The sequence below is a fragment of the Poecilia formosa genome, unplaced genomic scaffold, assembly GCF_000485575.1.
Source record: "Poecilia formosa unplaced genomic scaffold, Poecilia_formosa-5.1.2 Scaffold97, whole genome shotgun sequence".
NCBI classification, from domain to species: Eukaryota; Metazoa; Chordata; class Actinopteri; order Cyprinodontiformes; family Poeciliidae; genus Poecilia; species Poecilia formosa.
The window spans coordinates 1,030,885-1,058,736 of NW_006800036.1; the positions used below are offsets into that span (position 1 = coordinate 1,030,885).

Consider the following 27,852-nt stretch of genomic DNA (forward strand, 5'->3'; position numbering starts at 1 on the left):
CCTACACTATCTGGAAATTGATTCGGTTTCTTTTAGAGATCCGCAAAAAGAGGATGAACATTTATAACCATTCTTTGTTCCTGAAGCCATTCTCTAAAGCTGTTTGCAACAACAAAAGATGCGAAACAAGTTACCCAAGTTAGTCCAGATGCCAAAAAATAAACGTATAGAAAAAATATAGCCTATTACAACACAAACGAATTAGAATCCAACTTAAAACCCAGAGTTGTTTCACGACTATTAAGTTGTATAAACTGCAGGGAATCTAGAAATGTCGTAGGAAAAGATGGAACTTTTAAAATATGAATACCCGCTTTACACAAATTTATTTCAGCCAGCATGAGTGTTAGTCACACTACTAGATTTTCAAATATGGATCCTGCAAAAACCTGCAGAATGATAAAAGGACAGATGACTGACTAGAAGGACAGATGGATGACAGACAGGTGAAAAGACTGGATGTGAATAAAATGGACAGATGATGGTAGGACCAATAGCATGGACACAGTGATGGATGGATGTGGATTCAGTGATGGTTAGATGGACAAATGGATGAATAGATGCACTGGGGCATGATAGATTAAAAGATTGACAAAAGGATGATTAGTTGTATGGATGATGAATAGGTGGACCATTCTGTCTATTATGTCCAGAATAGACAGATTGGTGGACATGTGGATTGAGTGACAGAGAGATGAACAGATTAATGAATATATGGATGAATTTATAAACCGTTGGATGGAGGAACAAATGAAACTACAGAAGGACAAACAAAAGGATGACCAAGATGGGAAATGCAAACATTCTTCCATTTTTGTCCTTTTATCCATAACTTTTCCAAAAATGTCTGCAGCTTAATTTGTGGTCTTGGTAAAAAAAAAAAAAAAATCTTTGTCCAAGCAGTTTCAAAATACAAGTATGATGTCAGGATAAGCAGCCAACATTACCCCACTTTAAAACAGCAGCTGATCCTGATGTTCAAACCCCCCAGCCCCCCAAAAATCTGACCTGGAATTCAAAACCGACGGTCTTTACTCTCCGTCTTGCCGTCGAATATAAAAATGCTGAAACAATTTCAAGTCGGAGTTTGATTTGGCAGAAGATAAAAGGAATGCGGGGAAACTGGGAACAACCTGCTGAGGAAATGTAAATCTGGCAATTAAACATGCATAAACAGCTCCCACTGAAACCTTAATTATTTAACGCACGAGTTCAAAGTGCTCACTCAGGCTTTAAATAACTTTCTGGGGCATAAAACGAGGCACGGAAGAAGCCTGTTGGACACTTCGTTATCGTTTGTTTTTACCCTTCGACGTCCTCCACTGATCTTGTTGCCACCCAGCGGATCTTCCTGCCGCTGGGTGGCAACATCTTTTAAAAATACAGCCGGGCCGCTCTGATTGGCTGACCGAGGCCGTCAAGGTGGAAACCACGCAGAATGCAAGAGCTCAAGACAACCCGGCTATGACAGAAACAAATAATTTTTTATTTTAAAAATATTTCACTGCTGATACATACAACACACTCTTCATACTCATATATATTTGCATAAAGTATACTCTTAACATGATAATATTTAAAGATTTGATACATTATTGTCAGGTGGGGAGAATAATATAAACAAAGGGAAACACTTTCTTGTAGTGTGCAGAGTACAAACACTGAATCAGAAACCGACTGGGACAGAAACGGAGGCCGCCTCGCCAGCTGCTCTCTGATTGGAGGGAGGAAAAGGGCATTAAAAAAAAACAAAAAAAAAAAAAACTGCAAAGGTTTCAGAGTTGGGCATCAAAACGTTCCACCTGCATGGAAAAAAATAACACTTGCGATTCATCTGCATCAGATCTTAGAAGCCTGGACGCCATATTTGCTTTTAATCATAAAACAATGTTGGCAGGAGATGAAATCTGGATAATCTCGAGTTCAATAATTTAAAGGGTTGCTGCTGGTCTTAAAAGGTAAAAGCATTTAAAGAGGAATGTCTCAATTTGACCAGAAAAATAAGTGCCGTGCACTGCAAGAATCGTTCCAGAGAATGGCTCCCTGCTTCTGCTTTATGGTAAAACAAATATTTTTGAAGCTACAGGGTAACATGAACAAGTAGAAAAAGAAAAAGAAAAGAAAAAAAGCAGCAGTTTTAATTTCCTGTAATTACATTTCAATGTTCTGGAGAAATTTGTCCCTTCTCCAATTTGTGTATCTGTTATTTAACCATGTTCTTAAACCATCGGTATCCGTTGATTTTTATTTACAGTTAAGTGCTTTCGTGAATAATGTAGACAAATGAGCAAAAAAAACAAAAAAATAAATAAATAAAAAATAAAAGCTTGGAATTGTAAAATATTGTAAAAACGCTCAACTAAACCGCGGTTGCATTTATTTTACTTCCAAAAACCGTTTGGAAAAAAACTGCTGATCTAAGCAGGATAACCAAGCGTCTTTACACTGAGGGATATTGGAGCCATCATTTTATACCCTTTTTCTATTTCGTCACATTAAACCTGCTTTTATTGTTGAAGAAAGCCATATAAAAATAAATATTGAAACACTGAAGGAAAATCTTTAGGAGGATTGACGATGGAGCCAGAGCTACAACTGAATCCTTTCCATTAAGAATCTGCGGACAAAAAAAGTATTGATCCATCTGAGATCAACTTACCCCTCATCAACAGATTTTTATTTGAAAAAAAAAAAGTACTTGGAACCAGACAAAATGTGACTAAAGTCCAGGGGTTATGAATATGTCTGCAAGGCACAGTTTTCTGACAGCATAGTTTAACTTTCATATATATATATATATATATATATATATATATATATATATATATAAAAACAAAGTTGTCAGAAGTCAAAGCAACTATGTAATGTTTACTTTGACGTATAAACACGTCGCTCCTAAATTCCCAGCTAAAGACGGAACAAAATTGCCAAACGACGAGGCAAAAAAAAAAAAAAAAAAACTCCACTATTTAAAACTGAACAGTATTTACTGAGTTCAGTGCTGTGCATGTTTTAAAGTCCTCTTTTAAATTAAAAAGCAGGCTTCCTCCTTTAGTATTTAGCATTTCTTAGTTTAAATAATCCCATTAGAAATAAGGGGGAAAAAAATAAATCTAGCTGTAATAATACTAAAAACAAACAAACAAACAAAAATTAGCTTTTAATATTCTAAGTTCAACGTTTTTCAGAAATAAGCCACATTTAGTTGCAGAATCCACTTTTGTTTTTTTCCCCACACAGGCAGGCGTCAAGATGCTCGAACCTCTTCTGAGTAAAACAAACCCGTCTCGGTGGCTGGGTGTGATCTGGCGAGGCGATGAGGTCATGTCGAAGACAGCCGTCATGACGGAGCAGAGAAACGGACCCTAGAGCGAAACTTTACTCGGAGGCTTTAGCCTCTTAACGAAGGTGGTTTATCCATCCGCGATCGGATCCGTCTCATTCAGCAGGTAGTTCGGTTGACAGCAGAGTGCAGCCGACGCGACATCTGCTCACTTTTAAGGAGTCAAGTTGATCGAATTTAAGACACTGAAACTGCTTTTTTTTCTTTTAAGTTCACAAACTAAAGTTGTTTCATCAGGAAGGTTATGAATGAAATTTGAGCCAAAATCCGTCAAACAGAACTGAATTTCCTCACATACAGCCTGAAGTGCTTCTTTAGAGCAGATGGAGGATGTGTGAGTGCAAACCCTGTGACCCATAGTCTATTACTCTTAAAAAGAGTTGAAATATAAATATAGATATAAAAAAAAAAAAAACCCTGACTCTATATTGGATTAAGGTCTGTTTCTTTGCTGCAGCAGTTGAGAAAGCAGCGCTGTGGCATTCTGATGGCTAAAACAGTAGCAGTAGGTCTTCACAAGTCCCCTTCAGGTTTATAAAGGAGGATGTCATTCCTCCGCGTCACACCGACAAAAATGAGTCCAAATCAACACACAATGGCTTCACCTGGAATGAAACTATTGCAGCTGAGCTACAGTAAAAATCTTTTGAGGCCGGCAGAGGGAGAAATGACAACCTTGTGATTTTAGCAGAGCTTTTTAAAACGTTGAAAAAGCATCAAAGGACTGTCTTCCATAGTGTTTCGGGGACCTGTTAAGACATTCCAGGATATACATTTATGTTTTTTTTTAAATCACCGTTTCATTACGTTCCACGTGAAGCACTGCAGGCTGTGTTGGGTTAAATGTTCTGTTTTTCATCCGTTTGTCAAATGGAACGCAGAATAGTTGGGAAGCAACCCTTTTTCACGTAAAGATTAGATCAGGAAACATCAGCAAAGAGGCTGTTTTAAAAAAAAAAAAAAAACGATGCCCGAAACTAGAATGCACCTTGCTTATTCCAAGTAAACTTTCAAACCGATTTAAGTTTGCTTCCAGCTGGCTGGAACAGCCATCTTTAGAGGGGGGGGTTGGTGGGGGTGGCGCTTCACTTGTGCACAGTTACGGGGGAAACCTGGACATAAACGACCGCAGCGTGGAGCAGAAATCAAGCGCTCCCCACTGAACGACACGTGATCCCACAACAAACTGCAGTCTTTGGAGTCCTGGGTGGGTTATTTGTTGACCTGTGTTTGTTGGCGGCGGTGGGAGTCCCAGAGCCACTGTTGGACAGGGGTCAGTCGGAGAAGGAGCATCCACATGTTAGCACCACAGTTCTGTAACGTATGCTTCCATGATCTGGACGACTTCCGCCTCTCGCCGCGCCCGCTCTGCAGGCAACCAACACCGGAAAAACGATGAGTCATTTTGGTGCGGGAGCTTTGAAAACCCTACCCACCCCCAACGGTTTGTCAGGCCCACCTACGAGGAATGATGAATCAAAAGAGCAGGAGTGAAAGTCTAAACGAGCGTCCAGCCTGAACTGGACACAACATCTCCTCTGGGAATAAAAATCTTCAGTATTTACAGACTCAAAATACTCTTTTTAAGACGCCACTCTTCTTTTTCTTTTTTTTTTCCTTTTCGGTGTAGTTGTGTACAGGCGGCAGAAAACTGGAGATCCAGTAGAGGATGGGGGGGGACAAAAATAAAGAAAAAAATAAAATAAAATTTGAATGACCGAACTCTCTCCATCAGTGGCTCCAGATCTTCCCTTCCAGATTCCTCACAAAGGCCAAGGTAGGTCGCTGAAGTCGACGGGGCCGCCGAGGCCGGCGTCCGCCTCCAGCAGGGACATGATGACCGCCATGGCCGCCTCGTCGTTGCTGGGGCTGCTGGAGCCGGGCTCGTCCATAATGTCTATGCTCAGGTGGGAATTATCACCTAAACAGACGAGCGGGTTAATGAGAAAAATTACGTTCAGGCACAAAAAAAAAAACACAGCAGCCGCCTAAAGTGTAAGTATTAGTGTCGCGACTCACTCATGATGGACTGGTTGGAGTAAGGGTAGCCCACAGAATCAGGTCCAGGGATTATCCCTGTGCTCGGCAGGTCAGGGGTCCCACCGTTCTGAATCTAGAGAGACCAAAACCCACAGGTTTAATGTGAAAGTAAGACAAGACGCTTTTCAGAAAGGTTCCTAAACGCGAATGCGGATTACAACATCACAAGATTAAAAAAAAAAAAAAAAAAAAAAAAAAAAAATGTTGCCTTTTTAAATTTTTATTTTTTTACTCAACTTTAGGCATGGTGCCCTGTTGTGTAGACTTGGAATGCTATTGGAAAGGAAACGTGCGTATAAACTCCCCCCACACGGTGACGAGCATTCAGAACCTAAAAAACTGACTGAGTCGAGATCACTGTGAATCACTACACCCGATTATCCTAAAAGCAGTAAACAGTCTTCAAATTTTGGGGGCGTGATCTGTACAGGACTGAAAATGTGCTATGCAAACACAATTACATTTGCAGAAAACATTATAAAAAAAAATCCTGCCTTGCTATACGCCGTGTGATTACATATATAGAAAATCTGGGATTCTCTGTATGAATAATGATGTGAAACCAAAGACTCAGGATTAAAATGTTTGGATATAAATTGCCTGTTTTTTGTTGGCAATAAAGTAAAAAAAAAAAAAAATAACTGAAAACATACCTATATTAAGTAACCCTATAAAATAATCAACAAGGTTGAGCTTTTTTTTTTTTTTCATGTTTTTCATTGTCCGGCTCTTGAAGGGTTAAATTAAATCTCTGCCGTAACATGTGTCATTTTCTGTTACCTTCTTGCCCCCTGGTGAGCAGGTGTCGGGCGGAGGGGTGCTGGTTATATTCAGAGGGCTGGAACCACAGCTGGAAGGAGATGAACCTCGAATCCTGAGAGAGAAACAGACACTTTCAGTACTCCTGAAATAAAGTACACCCCCAGGGCTCAAAAGAACAAAAAGAATCCCAGCTTTGTTCATTTTAATTTTGTAAAAACAGACAAAAAGATTCAACAATACAGACGACCTGAGATCAAAACGGCTCCTCATTGTATTAGACGCACATTGCAGAGGGAAAACCAATAAAAAAAAAAAAATAAAAATCACATTTTATTTGTGTCTGCACAGCTTGTAAAGCTGAGTTTTGCAAGCTGAATATACCCAGAAAAACTTGTAAGAGTGTATGCGATTACATTTTTCATGTAATGGGGAAAACAGCATCTGGTGGCAAAAGCCATTTCTATTTAATAATTCAGCAGGAAGGGAAGATGTACACCGTTTGTCAGGGTCACGCTGACTGGTCAGTACGAGGAAGTCCCATCACTGACCTGTCGAGATGCTTTGACTGCTTTCATTTACATCCCAGCAACGGAGTCAGACTGACTGACTAGATGGAAGATGAGTTTTAGATATCCTGCCAAAACTGCACTTTGCCAATTGGCCCAGCAAGCTAGCGACGTGTTAAAAAAACAAAATGCAGTTCAGATAGTTAAAGAGTCTTAAAGGGATTAAAAAAAAGAAATCGGCCGTCACAGCCAGCAAACTTTCCGTAGTAGCCTTTAGAAGAAAACCGTCTTTGTTCAGTTAGATTAATCAGATTTCCAGCTCAGTGTGAGTCAGACGCTAATGCAAACATCTGCCTTAGAAAAATATCCCCACAGTTCTTCCAAGTTTTTAAACTGTCATACAGTTTGCATTAGGCACCGATTGTAATAAAGGCTAATTACAGAGAAGACCTTTCCCATTTGAAAGACCTACGGCAAACGGAAACGTTTAATGTGCACCCAGCCCAAGGAATGCGTCGTAAAAACTTGGTTTAATTGAATTTCACAATCCCACACCGTCTCTTCCATCAGATACTCATGGAAAAAAATCAACAGTCTCCATCTGACCGTACGTATTTTAATTACAACTCGGACGTCAATTCAGTTATTAACCACTCATGGAAATCAGATGTTTAGTAACTTTCCTTTTCTACATTTCTTCAAAGAGCCATCGAGATGACCTCACGTGCGGTTTTATGAGTCTTTTTGTGTGTCGTTTCAGGAACTGACGGTCTGACGGGACAACGTCCCTCCACACTTTCCTGCTGTCCGACCGTCATTTGCAGCACAGGAGGGTTAAAGTTAGTTATAGCTGATCTGCAACATTTTACAGCAAAAAAACAGAAGGACTTAACACCCAACAATGGACGAATAGTCAATTTATGATGCAGTCAAGTTCCACAGAGTCCTATTAACGACTGAATTATTGGCTTCAGGTGTGTTGAAGCAGACAACAGTAGCAGGACGTCATCCGCTGAAGACAGGAGTTCAACACCCCTGACCTGAAGCATTCTCACTCACTCTATTTTGTCTCTTTTTGTGGACACCATGAGTGTTATCCAATTTGTTGTCTAGGCAACCACAGAGGCATTTTTCATATGATGAATAATGATTCAGTACAAACCGTGTGAAATTACATACCAAAGGTCAAATTCTGTTCACAATTTCCCCACAGATGCTCCTGTACCGCCATCTCGAACAGAAGGCTTTTAATAGCAATTCAATCACGCCTTGGCTTCACGTAACCGTCTGCCTTACGAACCAGGCCCGCATTGATTTTCCATTACAGGAATATATCTGCGTTTTCCTGCTTGATGGGTTTTGAAAAATGGCACGGGCTCGATCTGCTCCCTCTCACCTCTGAATCTCCATCACTTCCTCCGCTATCATGCGTCCGATCTTCCCGGCTCCCGCTCTCGTGCCGCCTGGGATGCCGGGAACGGTCTGCAAAGCCCGTCTCCCCCCACCTGAAAAAAAAAATAAAAAAAAATCGTCAGGAAAACAGGAAATATGTCATCTATACAGCGCAAAGACATATAGGCTCATGCCACAGGGGATGCTTCAGCGTTAGCATGCATCTCTTTTTAGCTATTTTACCCTCTGAGGTCAGAACGCTGTCCATGCTCTGCGGAGACGCAGCCGACTGAGGGTAATCTGATCCTTCCATTATCGGACACCTGCAGGGGGGGAAAAGCACAGATGGAAAGATGATCCACCTTCCAGTGTGAGGTCTGCAGGGATGGAGCTAAAGCTTTCAGGTGTGCAGATACTCACGATACGACCGTGTTGGTAGAGACGATGTACTCCACCTCCTTGGTCCAGGGGTTCATGAAGCTGAACCATCTGCTCCTCAACGTGATGAAGGAGCCATCTTTGATTTTGAATTTGTAACAGTTGGTGTTGATTTTTTCTCTCATCTGCAGCACTGAGGACACAAGAAACCACAATTTATGCTTTACTCCCCCCTTCTCCTCTGCTGGGATTATTTGCATTATTACTGTGCTTCACTTTCAGACGATACCTTGTCTGTGACACTCGGCCAGGTGGCTGATGTCATCCTGGTGAAAATATTCGTAGAAGGAGGTTCCGAGCAGCTCTTGGGGCAGGTAGGCGAGGATAGCTGTTGCTCTGGAGACATGGAAATCGTTGACTGTTGATGGTGTTTGACTTTTGACAAGTTTAATACAGGCTGCACAGTGGCGCAGTTGGTAGAGCTGTTGCTTCTGGGGTTCTGGGTTCGATTCCCGGCCCCGGTCTTTCTGCATGGAGTTTGCATGTTCTCTGACTCTGTTTTCTCCGGGTACTCCGGTTTCCTCCCATAGTCCAAAAACATGACTGTCAGGTTAATTGGCCTCTCCAAATTGCCCCTAGGTGTGAGTGTGAGTGTATGTTTGTGCATGGTTGTTTGTCTCTGTGTGTCTCTGTGTTGCCCTGCGACAGACTGGCGACCTGTCCAGGGTGACCCCGCCTCTCGCCCGGAACGTTAGCTGGAGATAGGCACCAGCAACCCTCCTGACCCCACTAAGGGACAAGGGTGTAAAGAAAATGGATGGATGGAAGTTTAATACAGAGAATGTAGAATATTTTTACCCCCCCCTCCACCCCAGTAGAAGTTTCTGTCACTACTTCTACTGGCATAAGCCACAAATTTCGGCCAACAACTAAACTAAATACACCAACCAAAATATCTGCTTTAGAAAGCAGTTTGTTTCAAAGTTAAAAATTAATGTTTGTGAACTGTTCAGGAGACGTGGAGTAACTAAGCTTTAAGTGATTAATGTTTCTTTTCTGGTTAGTTTTTCGTTTGGTAATTTCCTGCTGAAAATCCCCTTCAGTAAAACACTGATTGGTAATTATTTTCCCTTGACCTGACTGGTGAACAGCAGCTCAGTTACTGGAAATTACCAAATTTCTCTCTAAACGCATCAGAAAGAAACGAAGTACATCAAAGAAATCAAGTGTGAGTCAATGCTCTTGATTTTGGATTTAGTAGAAATCTGATAAAGGTTGAGCACAATAAAGATTTATTTACGAATAGTTCGAGGCACAACAAAGTGCCATCATGAAAGGTTTCCTGCCCTTAGAAACAACGCTCATTGCCATTAACAATATTGTTAACAAGCCTTTAAGGCAGCCACAGTTAAAGATTTCCTGCTGTCAAAATCCATCAACAATCACACAGATTTTGTTTAAATGATCATTATTAGTCCTAATTTTTTACTTAATAGCTACATATTAACCTGCATCGTCACCATATCTGTAATAGTCCTTATAAAACCTGGTCATATCAAATTATATAAAAAAAAGAAAATGTTGTAATAAGACTTTCATCTTTAAAAATATATGGAAAACATTTCAGCATAGAAGCCAAGCAACAGAACTATAAAGTAAAAAAGAAATTCCCCCGTTCTCACCTCTGGTCGACAAAGACAAACTTGCCGTCGATGGCGTGCCTGGAGACGTATTCTGTGGGCTTCACCCTGATGTCGGCTGGGCTGGGCTGGGGGACGATGTGGGGGTGTAGGCGGCCGATGGCCACCAGGCAGCTCAGGTTGCAGCCCTCGTTGTCGGGCTCGTTGTCTTCGTCCAGCCCCATCTTTGTGGGCGGCCAGCTCTTTAGGTACCCTGTGCTGTGGATGGTGCAGAAGCTCTTCCGGTCAGCTGAAATGAGACGGGAGTAAAAAAGAGAGAGAGAGAGAAATAAACGCAAAAAAAATTAATTCCTTTGCTAAAAAGTTGAAATTACATATTTCAATTCAATGAAGTTGAAATCAAAAGGCTTGAATTATGATAATACATTCAGATATGTCTATGTGTTTATGTTCTTATTAATGTAAATAAAATATTTAGAGAGCAATTGTTTGCTTATTTGTCATGTCTTGAGAACGAAATAACGAAACTAGTTTATTTACTTGTGTTCTTAGCATGATACACATTTGGGTCTCATGTTAAAATTGTATAACAAGAATGTTATTGTTGTGGTCTTATAAGAATAAGCAGGGATGCCAATGGCATAATTTGCTGGAAAAAAATATTCTATCAACAAAACCATAAAAAATACTTTTACATTAGAAAATACTGACCTAAATAAATAAGCTAACTGTATATACACTATTTACCTTACTTGAGTCATTAATGTTTAAAAACTTAATTTCTGTGGACTTCCTTATTGTAACAGGAAGTGAATTTAAAAAAATAAAAATCCAACTTGGCAAACAAATGTAGCTATCATCCTGTAGTTCTTTCCATGAATGGCAACAGTAAAATATTGTTAATCATCTTTGTTTCTAAACATTTATGCACACAAAAACATTGTTTCTTAGCAACAGCATTGAGACTCATTCTTAACTAAATCTATCAAGCTTAAATTAGTGTATTTTATTTGTTTATCTCAAGCTGCAAAAAAAACAACAAACAAGAAAAACACAGAGACCGAGGAAGCAGTGGAGATTATTTAGTCTTGCGTAAGAACTGGACTTTCTTACTTTGCTTATTTGAGTTGTAAACTTGCATTAGTTCGCTCAACCTCTATTCAAAGCAACAACCACTGAAACACGTTTCCTTTAAATAGGTAACTTAGTGCATGACAGAAGCTTTGTGGTACCAACACTGAACATCAGGAGGACGGCAAAGTGCATCACAATAAACTATTAAGTGGAATGCTAAAATGAAAAATAAATTTACAGTGGCTTTATCCATTGTGCTGCATGACTTTACTCTGCAAATGCCTTCAGAAATCAATGATGCTTCAGCAAATCCCACCAATGACTAAGCCGGGTCACACACACACACACAACCATCTGTGTGACTCATTTGTCCTCAGGCCTCCGCAGCACAGAGACCTTGTTCCAGGAAAACCCTCCGATGATGTAAGGAAGATTTTGTATTAAAAGCCAATGTAAAAAAAATAAAAAATAAAAATTATGCCAACTAGATTAAACACACATAATGGTGAATGGAATACACTTAAAAGTGGAGAATTTAAGTAATTGCAGTTTTACTGAGACAAGATTCCTGCAGGTTGATCAGCAGTGGAAATGCAGGATATTGACTATAAAAACGCCTCATTCAGCTTTAGTGGCAGGACTTCCAATGCACTGGGTGCTGCAAAGTAACACTGCAAGAGTGATTTCACTGTCAAATATCAAGCTTCACACATGACTCACAGCTAGGAGGTCACAAGTTCAATTCCAGGACAGAACCTTTTAATGTGGAGTTTCTATGTTCTCTGTGTACGTGCAAGGGTTTCTCTGGGTGTCCCACAATCCTGATTTAACCTGTACGTTAAATCGGGTGTTGTGGACAAACGCATCCATGAGCTGAACTCACATTTTTGGGAAATTTGAACAGAACAAAACGGCTTAAGTGTGAAACGTTAAGTTAATAAAACAGTGTTCTCTTTTGGGGGCAAACTAAACAATGACACTTTGGTTCAATGGCAAATGTTGCATGCACCACAAAGAAAGAGCGTCAGCCGGATAGAAATGCACACCGCACTGTTCAGATTTTAAACATATAAATCTGAAAACCATGCAGCAATTCTCTTTCATTGCGTTATTTTGTGTTAAGAGTATCATAGGAAACAACTCCAGTTAGTGCTGCTGTCTGGAAGTGAACTTTCTATAAAACCATAGGTGAACAAGTTCAAGCAGGCGAACTTCCTCTGTTTTCTAATGGAAAAACTGATCTGCCAACCGAAGTGTGATTCCTTTTTATAGCTAAAGAGGGAATAAACATAAAAAAGACTTTTAGTTTTGTAGCAAAACTACATCTTATGAATGTGAGGGAAAGTGAAGAGAGAACTATTGGCAATATAAAATGATATAAACCAAAAAGTAAGGTATTAAGGCAGCACAGGAAGGCTGCAGGTGTTGCTGTGAGAAACCCAAATTCATTTTGGTTGACAGTTGCAGACGTATGTTTTTCCATTTCTCGTTGCTACCTTTCTTCTTGGAGCAAGTGGAGGGGAAGTCTTTATCTTCTACTTTGACAGAAGGCCTGTTGCACTTCATCCTGCAGAAGAACGACCGTCTGGCTCCAGAACAGAGTCGAGATGGACCGGGAGTGATATCCGTCTTCACAGGAAGACCGGCTGAAATGACAAACAACTCAAGTTAGGACAAAAGCTTTGAAAAATGCTATTTTTCCCCCCCCACACACTTTAAAAAAAAAAGATATACGAATTAATTGTAAAGCAATCATCCTTCTGCTATTGTTGAGACAAAATTCAGTCGCTAGTTTTAGCTGTTGACTATTTTCCGTCACTTCTTACTCATCCAAATAGGCTTTGCAAAATTTCAGATCTCCTCTCTCCCCCAGAAAGTAATGAAGTTGAACAGTTTGTTTCTTATGTCTGAATATTGCTGACTGTGGCAGGGTTTGTCCCCCCCACCCCTTCATTGGGATCACAAAGCAGATTAAGACATAAATTCAGAGGGAGGATCTCAAGCTCTGCAAAACAGATATGTGCTCGTCCTTGCTTACTTTTAGCGTCAATAAGTCTCTCTCGTGGCGCTGTATCTGAGGACGACAGCTGTTCTTTGACTTTAGCGATGTCCTTGGGGTGAAGGTAGTCAAACAGACTCTGACCTATCAGGTCATTCTGGAGACGACAGCAGAACCAGATGATATATGAAAACAAAAACAAAGAACATTTGCATGGATCGCCAAAACTGATAAATTTGTAGGCTCTGTGTAATTCGGTTGTTTCACTGTGACGACTGCATGCAGCGAGTTGTAAACATCGTATCTTCCTTTTGGAAAGCAAAGTGGGAGTTGTGCTACTCTATCAACATTTAAAGAAGAAAATGAAGATGTTTTCTTGAGGACATCAAATAGGTCTTACAATTTACCTACTTCTAGCATATTATTGCTTTGATTGATGATGCATACCGTTTGCTACTGTTAGAAATACTCTGGAGGGAGGCTAGCGGTTATGATTAGCTTCATCATCTCAGATGAACATGGCTCAGATCTTGAAAGTTGTTTCATCTCTAACATTTTCAATATTATTTCTACGTTTGCTCTATAACTCTGTGTATAATCACTTGGAATGGTCTGCATATTTCTGAGCTTTTAACACATTATTTATGTTTTTTAAAAATTTTATGTGTAGAAAGGTGAGGAAACAAATGTTTTTCAATACTTGATTTACCTTTTTTTTTTTTTTTTGCCATAATTTAGGTCTTAGAAAATATCAAAGGTAATTCATTTTCCCTCACTCTAAGAACTGTAATATAATATTTCCCTCTTGTTAAAAGTATACATTTCCAATAAATTATCCATTTTGTTGTATGGTGACTTAGTTTATGACGCTACTTGTATTCCAGCTGTGGCATCTTATGAAAAGGTTTCTGAAAATGAACAGCTTCAGCAAAAAATCTGCATCACACGGTGTATTAAAAACTCAAAATTGATCATACACGCATGACATTTCATCCTCACGTCTCTCCGTGTTGCATGTCGGCATACCTGGCTGTAGTTCAGAATCTTGTACACAGATTCGGAAACAAAAAGGATTTTGCCACGATCGCAGCCGACCACAAACAGGAAACCATCAGCAGCCTGCATTATAAATGCAAAACAACACTATTATAGAGACAGCTGCTTAATGCTTTGACTAATAACACTGGCAACTAAACTCAAACTGTAAAAAGTACTGCAGGAGCATTACTCACTCACCCTTAGTATCAAATGCTTCAGTTCATCATCTGACAGAAAGGAAGGTTTGTAGTTTGCCTCTGTGTATGGGTTTGCCGCACCTGAAATCAGGGCATCAGTGGATATCCATGTAATCATTTTTCATGTAAAAGATAAAACCACTTCTTTTTAATCAACAGCAACTCAATTACCTTTTTTTTTTTTTTTTTACAACCAATACAGTTCCATATTTGTAGTAAGTCTAATAAAAACTCGGCCAAACATAAGTGAACTAAATGTTTGCGCAGCTGCTGAAATTTCTGGCTTTCATCACCAATTTTCCGTCCGCTGATCAGTTTTGGAACACACTTTGATGATCTTTGGAAATGGGAGATTACAAATGACCAAATGTTCTGTCCTCATCAACAAGAGCAAACGTCCAGGAACTGTGTTATAAAATGACATTCCAGCCAAGTTTCCTGAAACTGATTTTATCATATTAAAAAAATAAAACTGGTAAGAAATGATTGATTAAAAATGATTTTTTCCCCCTTCCTTAAGACCAAATAAAGGGTGAAATCGTATAAAATTCTTACTCTGAGTAGCAACTAGAGATGAGATGACTAGACATATTCCACTGTATCAAAACAAACTAGAACATTTGAATCTACTATAAAGAAGTAGTTTCATGGTTGTAATAGAAATGAAAATAATGATATTCTGCAGTTAAAAGAAACTACTTCTGTATTTCCATTACACAAAATATTTTGGTTCATTTCAAGCTCAGGCTTAAAAGAAGCCCAGTTAACTTTTCTAGATGCACCTTTGAAAATCAACTGTACACTTCCAGATATCTAGTTTATTTATTTATTTTTTTTAACTTCTCCTGTATTTATAATAGACTTTACTCTCTCAGCGAATGTTCATATACCACTAAAATACATTTTGCCACTTATTCTAACCTCTGAGTGTCTTCATGTGCTGCACCGCCATGCGCAGGACCGTCAGCTTATCCAGTTTGCGGGACATTGCGTTACAGGTGGGTACGAGAGAGGCCAGCTCGTCGATGAAGCTGTTCATCTTGTCTCTCCGACGTTTCTCAATCTGACTGTGAGCCTCTCTGTGAGGGAGGAATACAGAAAACCACAGTTACTCTTTCTTGTCAAAACAACTAAATCCAGAATCCATCACCGATGTCAACAAAGTGAACTAATTATCCACAGAGCCAAGCTGCTTTCTTGTACTGTGAGTTAGCAAGCAGTCAAAATAAAAATCGTTCGGTGTGCAATTCATCCTTGATTGTAAGAAAGACGAAAGTTGAGAGAAACCAGCCAACGTGCCTGCTCTGCCTTCACATTATCGACATGCTGTATCAGAGTCTAATTAACCATTAGATGTGCCCTTACAGGGCTTTCCTTCCTAATAACTACGTCTTATGAAGCTCTGTTTTCAATCAGGCCAGTGGCACTGAGTCAGTGAAGGAGAGATTAGATGGTAATGAGAGAGAGAGGAAAGAAGAGGAGCAGCGTTTGTACCTGGCATTCTTAATCCTGCCCTGGTGGTCACTGCAAGGACAAGAAGAAGCATTAAAAAGGAAAAAAAAAAAAAAAGTGATCCTGCCAAAATTACATTATGGTTTCTGCAGGTGCAGAGACAAAATTGTGAGAATTGAAGAATTTGGCCCAGAGCAAACCTAACAGGTTCTGTAACCTCATTTTATGATTACGCAACAAGGTCAATGGAAGATTTTATTCAAATGTACAGTCTGTCGAGCCCCACTTCAATTTTTCTCTTTAAAGAAGGTGCAGCAATGGGGACAGTTTCCACTCCACCCAATTCTTCCTGCTTAGAAAGAGGTCTTGATTTTTTTTTTTTTTATATAATCATCCTAAAGGGCTGAAGTGTATTTTCCAACAGTACATGACAATTACTGACACTTACGGAGTAAAATAAACCAAATGTCATTGTCATTTGTGGGCCCCACAATACTGTATTTAACAACCAGTATTGTTGGAAAAAACATCTAAAATCCAAAACAAAGCTTTGTTTACTACAGACTTCATAGTTGACAGAAGAAATCTGAGTATCCTGTGAAAGGATTTGGATTCATTGGCAGCTTGTAAAACATTAAAGGAAAGTTCTGTGTGCTCCGGGGTAGAGGTGTCAAGCTTTAATCCTTGATGTATGGCGTCTAAAAATGTTTAGATGTCTACGATAAGAAAAATGGATAAGAAAATGGCTTAATATATATATTTAAAAAATAAGATCCAACATAATAAACAAATTTAAAAAAAAATTAATTTAAAATATCAATGGTGACTAATTAAAAAGCCAGAACTTTACATGGAAAAAAAAAAAAGAGTCTTACCTCCCCAGTTTATCCTTATCTGGATCCATGTCACTAAAATGGAGGGGGAAAAAAATATTTCACTGAAAAATATTAAAACAGCAACAGAATTTCAGTCTAATTAAATACCATCATGGAATAGAACATTTGGTTTATTGATATTTTCAGACTTGTTATAAATAAATTAACAGAATATTTTTTGAACTTACTCAAATGAGAAGCCATCAATTCTGAAAAAAAAAAAGGAAACAAACATTTATTAATATCATTGAAACGATGAAAATGTTTACAATCTCTAAGATGAGAAGAAATACAAGATGTGAGTGTTTTGTTTCCTGTGTTAAATAAGATCCAACAGAAACAGAAGAGACGGAAACATGCTTCAGTTCATTGCTGCGGTCTGACTATCTGCTGCTCTTTGAACATGAACAAATGAGAAAACTTTGTGGTCTATTGTGTCCTTACTGGTAGTCCGTGCTGCTGCCTTTCCTCTTGCGGTTGTAGTCCATGCCAGGCGTGCTGATGGAGCTGGAGATGAGGTCAGTGGAGCTGGGGGACATGAAGTCAGTCATTGTAGACGAGATGTCCATCCGCTGGTCTGCCATCAGGTCATCTGCACGGCAAAGACCGAATGAGTTAGAGAGAAGAGAGGGCCTTTGCATCCACGTGAAATTATTCAGCAGCAGGAGTTGAGAGTTACCAAAAACTTTGGAATACTCAAAAAATGATTTGGGATAATATGTTGTGGTAGAACTACAGCTGCTGTTAGCAACAAATAGTAGATGGCTTCTTGCTCAGCTTCTGACTCCCTTGCATGTAAATCGCCATCTGTTCTGAAATCATAATGTGCTGTGAGGTTTGCACAGGCAACCTGGAGCAATGTAATCAGACGACAAATGCCGAATTACTGCTGCAGCCCAAATTAGAATGTGATTAAAAATTATTCATTTCACCAATCCAATTCTAAATGTGGACAATAAGTGGATTCAGCACACACAGAGAGTAATGTTTTAAGTGTTTATTTCTATTAACATGGTCAAAAAATGGTTTAAAGCTGATGGAAATCAGTCCTTTTATCAGAAACTGACTCTGAATATTACAGCGTTAGAAAAATAGATTAAGGACAAAAAATATATATATTTTGGCCACTTTATGGCCAACACAATTCTGAGCGCTGACTTGTCAGATGTTGAACTGAATGTTACCAACACTATCCATAGCAAGGCTCAGCCATAAGTGGTCCATGCTGAGAAAGATGGTTGTTAGTGCTGCATTTAAAAATATTAAAGTTTGGTGAAAGGAAAAAATACAATTTTGTAGAAAGAAGGTTCATATGTAGCAGGAATGGAGAGCTTTGAGAGGATTGTGAAACCACAATTAACATGTCAGCAAGCCGCAGGCTGATTGCCTCTGTATGGATGACATTTATGCAAAAAGAAGGCCAGCAAAGTACTGAGTGCATAAACTGTATGTGTACATGGCTATTAGCAGGCCAAGAAGTTATTTTAATTTTCTGAGAAACTGAATTCTGGGTTTTAATTACTTTTACACCATAAACGAAGGATATACAAAATACAAAATCATGGCCACTGTTCACATTAATTACAGAAATAAGTCTAATTTATTAAGTTCCGCCTTTCTAGATGTGAGTACTCTATTATCAGAACTCAAACTCTGCAGATTTGCTCAGAGCCTCTGACAAACGGCACTGATAATTGAGGTCTAGGTACTTTTTGCAACGGCGGTAATTTACATAAATATCAGCAGTTTCTTGTCTACATCTGTGCATGAAACCTCAGTTATATGTGAGCGCAGTGTGCAAGAGCAAAGAGACGGTAATTGGTTGCCAAAGCAAATTTGAATTAGGCAAATGTGCAATCTCTAAATTGCTGCGATTTACAGAGTGCAAACATCCTGTGGCGTCTCAGTGAATCGAGCTCTGACGATTTGGTCCTCATCACATGCACTCCAAAAAGGAATAAGTAAATTGTGCACAGGTGAGTCAGACCAACGGCAAAGGTTTCACAGGAGCGATGGTTGTTATGAGCGAGCGTTCACATCTGTAGGCACGACGCTGACTAACAAACCACAGCGTGTGCAGGACTAGTCATGTTTGTTCTGACTGCAGAACTCTCAAAATAATGATGTTGAAATCATGTCAACTCTGGAAATATCTGAAAAATCTTCTAGAGTTGAATAAAACACCGCGTGTAAAGAAAAGTTAAGAGTTTCACTGCTAAAAGGCCGCAGCGCGTAAAGAGGTCACACTCACCACAGATGTTCATCACAGCATCTGTATTAAAATCATCTCCTTCCATCCAATCTTGAGCCCTCAACTGCAGACACACAAAAGGATCCGTTTTAAGACCTTCAGACGAGAGATGTGGAGCTTTTACAGTCAAAGTACAAAGACTTTTACCCGTTTAGACAGTCAGACATTCCAGTAATCATAAAATAACCAGAAGCAGCAGGGCTCTTCAATTACCAATACAGTAATTAGTAAAGGAGGTAATCTGCCAGATACAACCAAACAAGCGAGTTATCTGTCAAATTAGCTCATTATTAATTGCGGACTCAGATTTTAAGAAATTGAGGTAGGTCTGGCTGCAAACTGAGCCCAGATCATCACCATTCCACCACCGTGCTTTGATGTCAGTAAGACCTTTTATGCTAACTTGCTGTTTTCACTTCTCTTTAAACCTGCAGATTAGCAATATAAACAAATGTCTGCGTTTTGATCCGGTTTTTACACAGAACATTGTTCCAAATAATAATAATAATAATAATAAGAGGTTTGTTCATATGAAGCTTTGAAAATTGGTAGCTGTAACAGACTCTAAATTGTTGAGGAAATGACTCAACTCTTAAAATTTTTTTTTTTATTATTATTATTATTCTTCCTCTGCATCACTGAATTAAAATGCTGGCAAATGGTCAGCATACCTAAACAGATGTATATTTGAACTGAAAATACTTTGCTAATCTTCAAAACTCAAAGTTGTATACAATCAGTTCATGATTGTGTATGAACTGATTGGCATTAAAGGATGATGCTGTAATGTATCATCACAAATCTGTATGATTTGTGATCCATCTGAGGAGGAACGTTTCAGGCAGAATCACCATGTTTCCTTCCTCTACCCTTCAGAAAACACCTAGTCCACATCGGTTATATTTTTGGAGGGAACCTGTGTGACAAGTGGAAAACAGAGCTGCTTCAGATACCTGGAAAGGAAACTTGAACAGGCTTCCTGGACGCGCCCCGGTGTCGTCTGGATCAGTTTGGTCCACTCCGTTCTGATCTGCTCCGAGTCTGGTTTGATTCAGTCTGACCTAGTTTCATCCGCTTTGATGTGGTTTGCCTTAATATGATCTGATCCTTATACAGCTGGTCTGGCCTGTCTGCCTCTTAAAAGAGAGGGGGGGGGAAAAAGACCGAGTCAAAAAGTAATCTCTTGTAAGAATACATAATAAAAACACATTAAAAATATGTCATCTGTGCAGTTACAGTGGTTTTGTGCAATTATTTGAGAATCCTGCTAAAACGTCCGTGACGACAAAACCAGATGCTCTTGGAAACTTGTCTGTAAGGCGTAAACACTCATTCAAAAAGAAAGGTGGCTCACGCTAAAGAGACATCCAAGTTAATATTTGTAGTTCGCATTCAGTCATTGTGTTTTGGAGAACACCATCTGATAAAGCCTGCACTTTTTTTTTATTTTTATTTTTTTATCTTAAAGCAAAAGCAAGCATGCCAGTGCTTTTACTAATTTCAAGTCCAGGACAGTGGTGCCATTTCTGCTAACTGGTTTCTAGGCAGTTACATACGGAATGCCAGTGAGGGCAAAAATTTGTTAGGTTTTAGGGGAGTGCAGATATAAAACATAACCCATTTCCTTAATTCATATAATTATTTGCCCTTTATTTATCAAATAAGTATATACAAACATATTTTATTAATAATAAAAACATCTGAACCATCTCCATCATGTCAAGCAGATGGGGCTCAAAGAGAAAGTTTTTTTTTTTTTTTAATTGTTCTTATTGTTTCATCATCTCACCCTACAATGCCACAAGCAATATTATAAGCAATACAGGATCAATTACTCCTTTTTATGCTAAAAATGACTGATCTGAGTGCTGTGTATGTATTGGCAGGGGTGTGGGTGGTGAGCTGGAACAAATTAGTTTCATGTCTTTTATATTCAAGATGTAAACTGCCTGTTTGGACAATTCAGCAAACATGCTGAGGGGAGAGAGAGAGAAGGGTTTTCATGGGTTGAAGTAAAGGAATGGAAAGAAATTGTTTTTACGGGAAGCTACAAATGTTTCAGATTTTTTGCTCAACTGTGTTGCATAGGTGATTAGATTTCCAAGTTGTAAATAAATAAATAAATAAATAAAATCTAATGGAACAACCCCTAAAAGGAATCTCAACTTGGAAAGTTGAATGTCTCCATTCCACCATGAGTTTGAATTCATTATGACTGCTGCAAATATATGATGCTGTAAAAATTGCATGAGTAAGAAAAAACAAAACAAAACAGAAGAGGACTCAATAGTTTAAACCTTGTATTGGTAAAAACAGGCAGCCTCATCACTGACTTGCAAATCCCACTTGTTTTCCAACTTGCAACTACAGCACACTCAATTTTGAAGTAATATCCAAGTTTAGAATCAAATTTAGGACTTCTAAGACTTTTTGAACAAATTAAATGCAACACAACCTAACACCCGGTATTTTGGAGCTTATTATATCTGATTAATAAACAGATCAGAGGTAAGTTTAAAACATTCATTTAAATATGGTCAATAACAAAAAGAGAGTTAAAGTTGAAAAAATGGCCTCTCAAGTCTAAAGAACTATTTTTGAGAACCAATTTAAAATGTTACAAAAAAAAATCTCTGCCTCTTAGCATGTAAAAAAACAGGGGAAAAAGTGTATTGGGGGAAAAAGTGCCACTAATCAATATTTATACCATTTAACAGGAAAATGTTTAACACAGAGAAGAAGAAAAAAACAAGTTCACAAAAAGGCATTAAAAAAAAAAAACACAGGCTGTTAATAATAGTTAAATGCATGACCAGAGCGCCCCACTATAGGGACAAAGCAGTGATCCAGAAAGGAGGGGAAACCCACCAAGTCATGATTGAATACTAAAAGGAACTGGTGCTGGAATGGAAACTGGGTCACTCAGTCTCCATGGTCTCAAACCAGTCAGCCTCGATTTCCATCCACCACCTACTTCTACCTCATCAGTGAGTCAGCAAGACATTCAGCTCTTTTCTCCCTGCTCCACACTCCACACCCACTCAGAAATCCTCGAGCAGCCAGCAGACCTGCTGATGAAACGAGGAAGGATCCTCAGAGCAAGATGGCTGCTGGAGCTTCTCAACGCTTCCACTTCAATCATGACGGTTTTCCAGTTTGTTTGTTTTTTACGGGTGGAAAACAACTCAATCAAACATATCTGTTACATGGTCGACATGTTTTCACAAGGGCACTGTTGGGAAATTCTGTTGACGAAATTGCACATTTCTGGGGAAAAAAAAAAAAAAAAAAAAAAAAAAAAAAAAAAAAAGATAGAACCTATGTGGAATTTCCCCCCTTTGTAATTGTCAGAGGACACAAGTTAGCCTAATAGAAATAAACCATTTCCAAGATTTTCTGGGTCAAATTACATGAGTGTTTAGCAAGCATGGGAATGAGAACAACAAGGTAACATCTGCACATCAATTAAAAACAACAAGGAGAAGATGGATTACAGCCACAAAAGCAGAAAAAAATGCTTTTTTTTCTGCAGATGAGAAAAAGATATGTTTTAATAAAAGAAATTCAGCTAAAAAATTGCCAAACGCCACACTAACCCATACCAGCCAAATAAAATTAAAGCTACTGACAGGCGAAGCAAATAGCTTTCATCATATTAGTCCAGTAAAATGTTGCTTACTGAGATTAAAGATGTTACTCCGACAAATGTTATCCTTTCAAGCACTTTTATGACCAATCCCACTCGCACCATCACTTTAACTGATCCACTTCCCACTTCAGTTTCACTGAACACTTCACTGCAGTTCAACAAAAAGACAATGAATCAAATATATCAGATAAAAATCATAAACTGAGCCTGAGGTAAAAAAAAAAAAAAAGAAAAAGAAAAAAAAAGGTTTTAACATTTTTAGAAATTTCTTAACCACACGGAGTCTCTGATGATGGAGTGCACTCACTCTCAATAAATCCTGAAAGCTTTGACAGTGAAGGTAAACGGCACAGGAAATTTCCTCATATTTTAGGACTGAGTTGTCCAAAAGTCTAAGCACTGAGGCATCATGTTATTTCTTCATCAACAGACTTTGGACCCAAATTGATGGAGGAATCTTCCACCTAACCTGAAAAATCAGGGGCTAAGAAAAGAGCAAACTATGCAATTTTTGCGTTTTTAATAGAGCTAATATTCAGGTTTGAGCCATTTTAAATGAACTTGAACATCATTTCCACAACCGAGTGTCATGAACAGTACTAATAATATTTTTAGATCCATTTTCATGTCTTTAGGGTCTCATTCATGTCTTTTCCCTATATAATATAGGGAAAAAAGTTGCATGCATGTTTTTGCAAAGAGTTTGTTTCACTTTATTTTAAAACAAAAAGTGATGTTATCTAAAAAGGACTACAAATGTCTTAGTTTAGACATTTGTCTAACATGATAAACTGTCTTTTTACAATGGTTTTGCACTGCAAAATGAGTTTTATGTATGTGGACAGGGGGCAAAAATGGCTCTTAGCATTGTAAAGGCTGCAGACCACAGTCCTAAACACAGGCTTCTTTTAAAAACAGAAGTCCAGTGTCCACACACAGATTTGAACAGCAATGCCCTTGTTTTCAGAGTTTCCTTCGCTAAAAGAATATTGGGAAATACTGAATACCCAAAGTGAACAGAGCAATGGTTTTTAGAAAAATATTCAACCTCACCAGACAAATAAAAACCACATATGATGCCATTTTAACATCTGAACTCTGGCAATAAAACAAGCCTGTAAAATAATCTCTAAATGATCAGCCATAAGTCAACGAGTTCATCTGGATCAAATGTGTCATTCAACTCTGCGTACGTGTACAAAAGGTGACGAAGTATGTTTAACTTGTGAAGAAAAAGCACATGGTCAATAAGGATGGTTCCATCCAGACCTTATCAGACACTCCATTTCAGAATAACATTATGTATTGTTTGACTTGGCAAAGCTTTCTAGTTGTGATTGCTTACTGGTGGCAATCAATAAACACTTTCAGGTGCGTGGGAAGGGAAGCCTTGCTGCTGATTTGCAAACACCTAATCAACAAACTGATCTCTGGTATTGGAACATGTTCCCGATCGAGATATTTTTGATGCATCGGTAGTCAGAACGGGTCACAGCATCAGTCGCACATCGCCATCATCAACTGACCATCTTTGGTTACAACATCAGCTGCTCTATAGCACATCTGCTGTCAAACACTGTGCAGGAACCTTCCACCATGTCTATGGTATGGAACTATTATAAAAAAAGAAGCAGCAGAGCAAGAGCCACTTAAAATGTTGGCAATTCAGGTCTTTAAAAAAAAAAAAAAAAAAAAAAAAAACAATAAGCTGCTTGTGATACAAGTATTTTTGCTATAGAAGCACATTGACTTTAGTAGACTTAGATTAGCCTTTATACAATTTATCTGTTTACAACTTTTTATGAAAAAGCGGAAACCCAAACAAGCAGAATGCTCATAAAAGCTGGTGGGGGGTGTAACAAAGCCGCAATCTTCACTGTAAAATTCTATTGGCTTTAGTTATTTTATTAGCATGTTTTGATCTCAATGAACATTCCCTGCAATTTACATCTTTGGGTGCCTGAGACGCTAAAGCTGAAAGTTTGGCGAGGACATTGTACGTCGGTAAAAGGAAGATTTTGGCCAATTGCCATCATCAAAATTTTGAGCAATAAATATTTTTCTTACGTTTTGCTAAAAGGCATACAAGTGACATTAACTGAACAGTATTTAGCTACATTCAGTGTCGAATGGCAGTCTTGAGTAGCAACAAGGAGACAGAAGTGGTGACTCAGCATTTAATTTCATAAAAGCAGATAAATAGGTCAATGTGACACAGAGTTAAATGACGTGATGATAACTTGAATGCATCACTGGTGGACTTGACGTCAGAAATGCAGACAAGATGTGATAATCCGAGGGCACATTCAGACAACCTACAAGAGAAAGCCTTCCACCTCTCTAGCCACAAATTTGGCTTTTCTGTATGACTCATCAAGTTTCCATACTGAGAAAAAAAAAGAGAAATCACATAATTATACACAATAAGTCACAGTGGGGCAACCAGGCTGACCACAAGTTTTGTAACAGTTTCTGTCGCACCACCCACTGTCCTACTTTTATCGTTGGCTATCACTTTGTTTTTTTTACCGAAATCACTAATTGTCTTTGTAATCAAGTCTTTATAGTCAACAGCTTTGGCAAATCCTAGTAACAGCAAACTTATGTTATCGCAATGCCTTCGTGGCAACATTCCAGCATAGATAAGGACCCGGGTGTATTGCTTCTTGTTTAGAAACGAAAAGAACACCACGTGTAAGTCTGAAGTTCACCAAAGAACTCATTTCTGTCACGAAAGGGTTAATGCATAAGCTGCTGATAAAAAATAAAGCCACAAAATGAATGCCTATTTATATAAAAAAAAAAATAAAAAAAAAAGTTGTAGACTTTACAATCCAACTGGTATGAGCCACACGTAGTTGAAATAAAATGCCAAGGACTTTATTAAAATCCATTTTACTTACACGTTTACAAATTTAATGTTTCAAATTGGAAAACCAGAGTAAAAAGGTCCAATGAAACTAGAATTCCCAGCTGGAAATTCATACGTTCCTACGTTTCTTCCCAATCCTGATTTCAAATGTTAATATGGCCACCTGCCACATAAAACCAAAAGCACCATCAAAATGTTGTTTAGCACGTTTGCTTCACATTAAAAGCCTTCACACAGTAGAGCCTCCTCGAGTAAACATGTCGCTGCAGCGTTTGCAAGTTCAAAATCCAGGGAAAATCGTTACTAGTTTGTGTTGTTATTATGCGTTAGCTCGGTGACCAAGCATGTCGGTTATCAACTTCCACTTAACTGGGACACCACTAAGTTTCGTTTGAGGTCATTAGCAGAGTCAAGCTCAAGCTTGACCAGTAAATACAGTAAAAGTTGCCACCCACACTTTTCCTGGTCCATCACACACTGCAGGTAGTGCAGAGTTCTCAAGATATTTTCACTTTTCTGTGAAGTTTATTAAAAAAACAAAAAAAACGAAAAAAAACTAAAGTGTTTGAAACTCTCATTTTAGGTGTTGATAACTCAAGCGGTACCAATGGTACTCTGACCTCTTTATTGATGATTATACTGCTCATTTAAGTATCCTTAAAAAAAAAATAAAAAAAAAAACTTTAATTTGCAATTTCAGGTCACAATTGCGAGAATTCCCAGTGGTGACATAAATACACAAAAGCCTCCATGCCATTATCAATTTTTAATCAATTTTGCAGATGGAGCTAATTAATGATGTTTTGGTTAGAAACCTGTAAGACGATCAAATGGTTTTTAGATCATGTACATATATAGCAAAAAACAGTCAATTCAAGTCATATCCTAATTAATCCACAAAAGATCCAGTTTCAAGATCCAAAAAAAAAGAAATTAATTTCCTAGTTGGGGTTAAAATGGCAAGGTGAATGTTTTGTTTCCAGGCAGAATATTATGTTGTGCTGTTTTTAAATATGAAAATATTAAATTATCCAGTTATGAAGGTGATCTTTTGTGCTAAATAAGAAGTCCATGGCAGATCAATTGGGTGGCATTTACTTGAATGCAAAACATTCATTCAAGGCAGTTTGTTGTCACACCAATATCTGATCTTTTCTTTCAATAAGGATTTTTGTATTAATTGCTTTGGGTCATAACTTTTTAGAGGCTAGAGTATAAGCTATAATTTTTTCTCATTTATTTTTTGTTCTTCAGAATAAACTCGCATACATAAATACGTATTTTATCCACAGCAATAAATTAATCAGAGTCAAATCCTTGACTAAACAGAAAACAAAAACAAGCTCATGCTCATAATATTACATAGTGAACATGATATCAATGATTTATTTTAAAGTTGACGAATTTGCACTGATTTATCACCCTCACGAAATTATGGAGAAAGAGTGGTCGCCACATTTTTATTATTAAATATATATCTATAGCCTTAGCCAAAACCTCTGATGTGTCATGACGTTTTATAACCAAAAATATGAGTCTGTCCTTTCAGAGTAGCGTGTCCTCACTGGTTTGGGAGTTCAAAAGTTATCGCAGCAGGATAGATGCTCTCGAAGACACGGTGTACTAGATACCCACCAAGGCCTGTTTACATTGCTAGCGTGCTAGCAGCAGTGAAAACTGAGGTCATGCCTGGCTAACATTTCAACCGGCACATACCTGTGACCGAACATAATTAAAGTCTCAACAATTTCTGGCAACAGCTGAAACCGTCTCCCGGAACAATAGCGTTGTATTCATCTTTTCTCGACATGTACAAATTGTCTAATTGGCTAATATTAGCATTTTGTAACGGCTAGCAGCGGAACGCAAACTGTCATGACTTGGCCAGTGAGCTAACGTCCCTCCTTCTGCTCCACAAAACCGCACTGACATGACCACAGAGCTGGGAAAACATCGACGATATCCATCACGGATTAAACGCCCGGTAAAGCCGCAGATAATTGTTATTAATAAAGCACAAAATCGACAGCATATTGTACTTACATGTACGATAAAGTCCGTCTGTCCATTGAAACTCGCTCGTAATATGTGATAGCAACACAGAGAACTGTGACATAAACGATTTTCAATCGGTGACCTAGTTTCTCTTCGCCGTCATGCCTGTCGGACCACTAACCTAGTTTTTCAACCAATGGAGTTCGCCATTCCGCCGTCGGCGTCGCTCAAGCCAATCAGATGCAAGTTCAGGATGGTGGAGTGTGACGGACGCGGAAGCTAGCCAATGATGGTGAGATTTGAACGGAATGCAGAGGCCAATTTGTGTGTGAACGTGTTACGGAAAAAACACAATGCAACAGGCCATTTAGCTGGCGATCTGCCCGATA

General features: G+C 38.6%; 1 protein-coding gene across 2 annotated transcripts; it reads right to left on the reverse strand.

Moving 5' to 3' along the window:
* Positions 1–1,463: 1,463 nt before the first annotated feature.
* Positions 1,464–27,647, reverse strand: bmal1a (basic helix-loop-helix ARNT like 1a). Of its 2 annotated transcripts, none has more exons than XM_016674562.1 (20): positions 27,512–27,647; positions 19,901–20,077; positions 18,948–19,011; positions 17,141–17,288; positions 16,885–16,905; positions 16,697–16,729; positions 15,864–15,893; positions 15,291–15,448; positions 14,371–14,450; positions 14,161–14,253; positions 13,174–13,291; positions 12,632–12,781; positions 10,104–10,350; positions 8,711–8,817; positions 8,464–8,614; positions 8,287–8,366; positions 8,048–8,156; positions 6,164–6,257; positions 5,363–5,456; positions 1,464–5,264 (listed from the first exon to the last, which is right to left on the reverse strand). In XM_016674562.1, exons 3-20 carry the CDS (start codon positions 18,991–18,993, stop codon positions 5,107–5,109), a joined length of 1,917 nt encoding a protein of 638 aa, XP_016530048.1. In that variant the 5' UTR covers positions 18,994–19,011; positions 19,901–20,077; positions 27,512–27,647; the 3' UTR covers positions 1,464–5,106. The 2 variants fall into 2 exon arrangements, with proteins under 2 accessions (XP_016530048.1, XP_016530047.1); XM_016674561.1 differs by having other exon boundaries at positions 19,901–20,081.
* Positions 27,648–27,852: the final 205 nt, after the last annotated feature.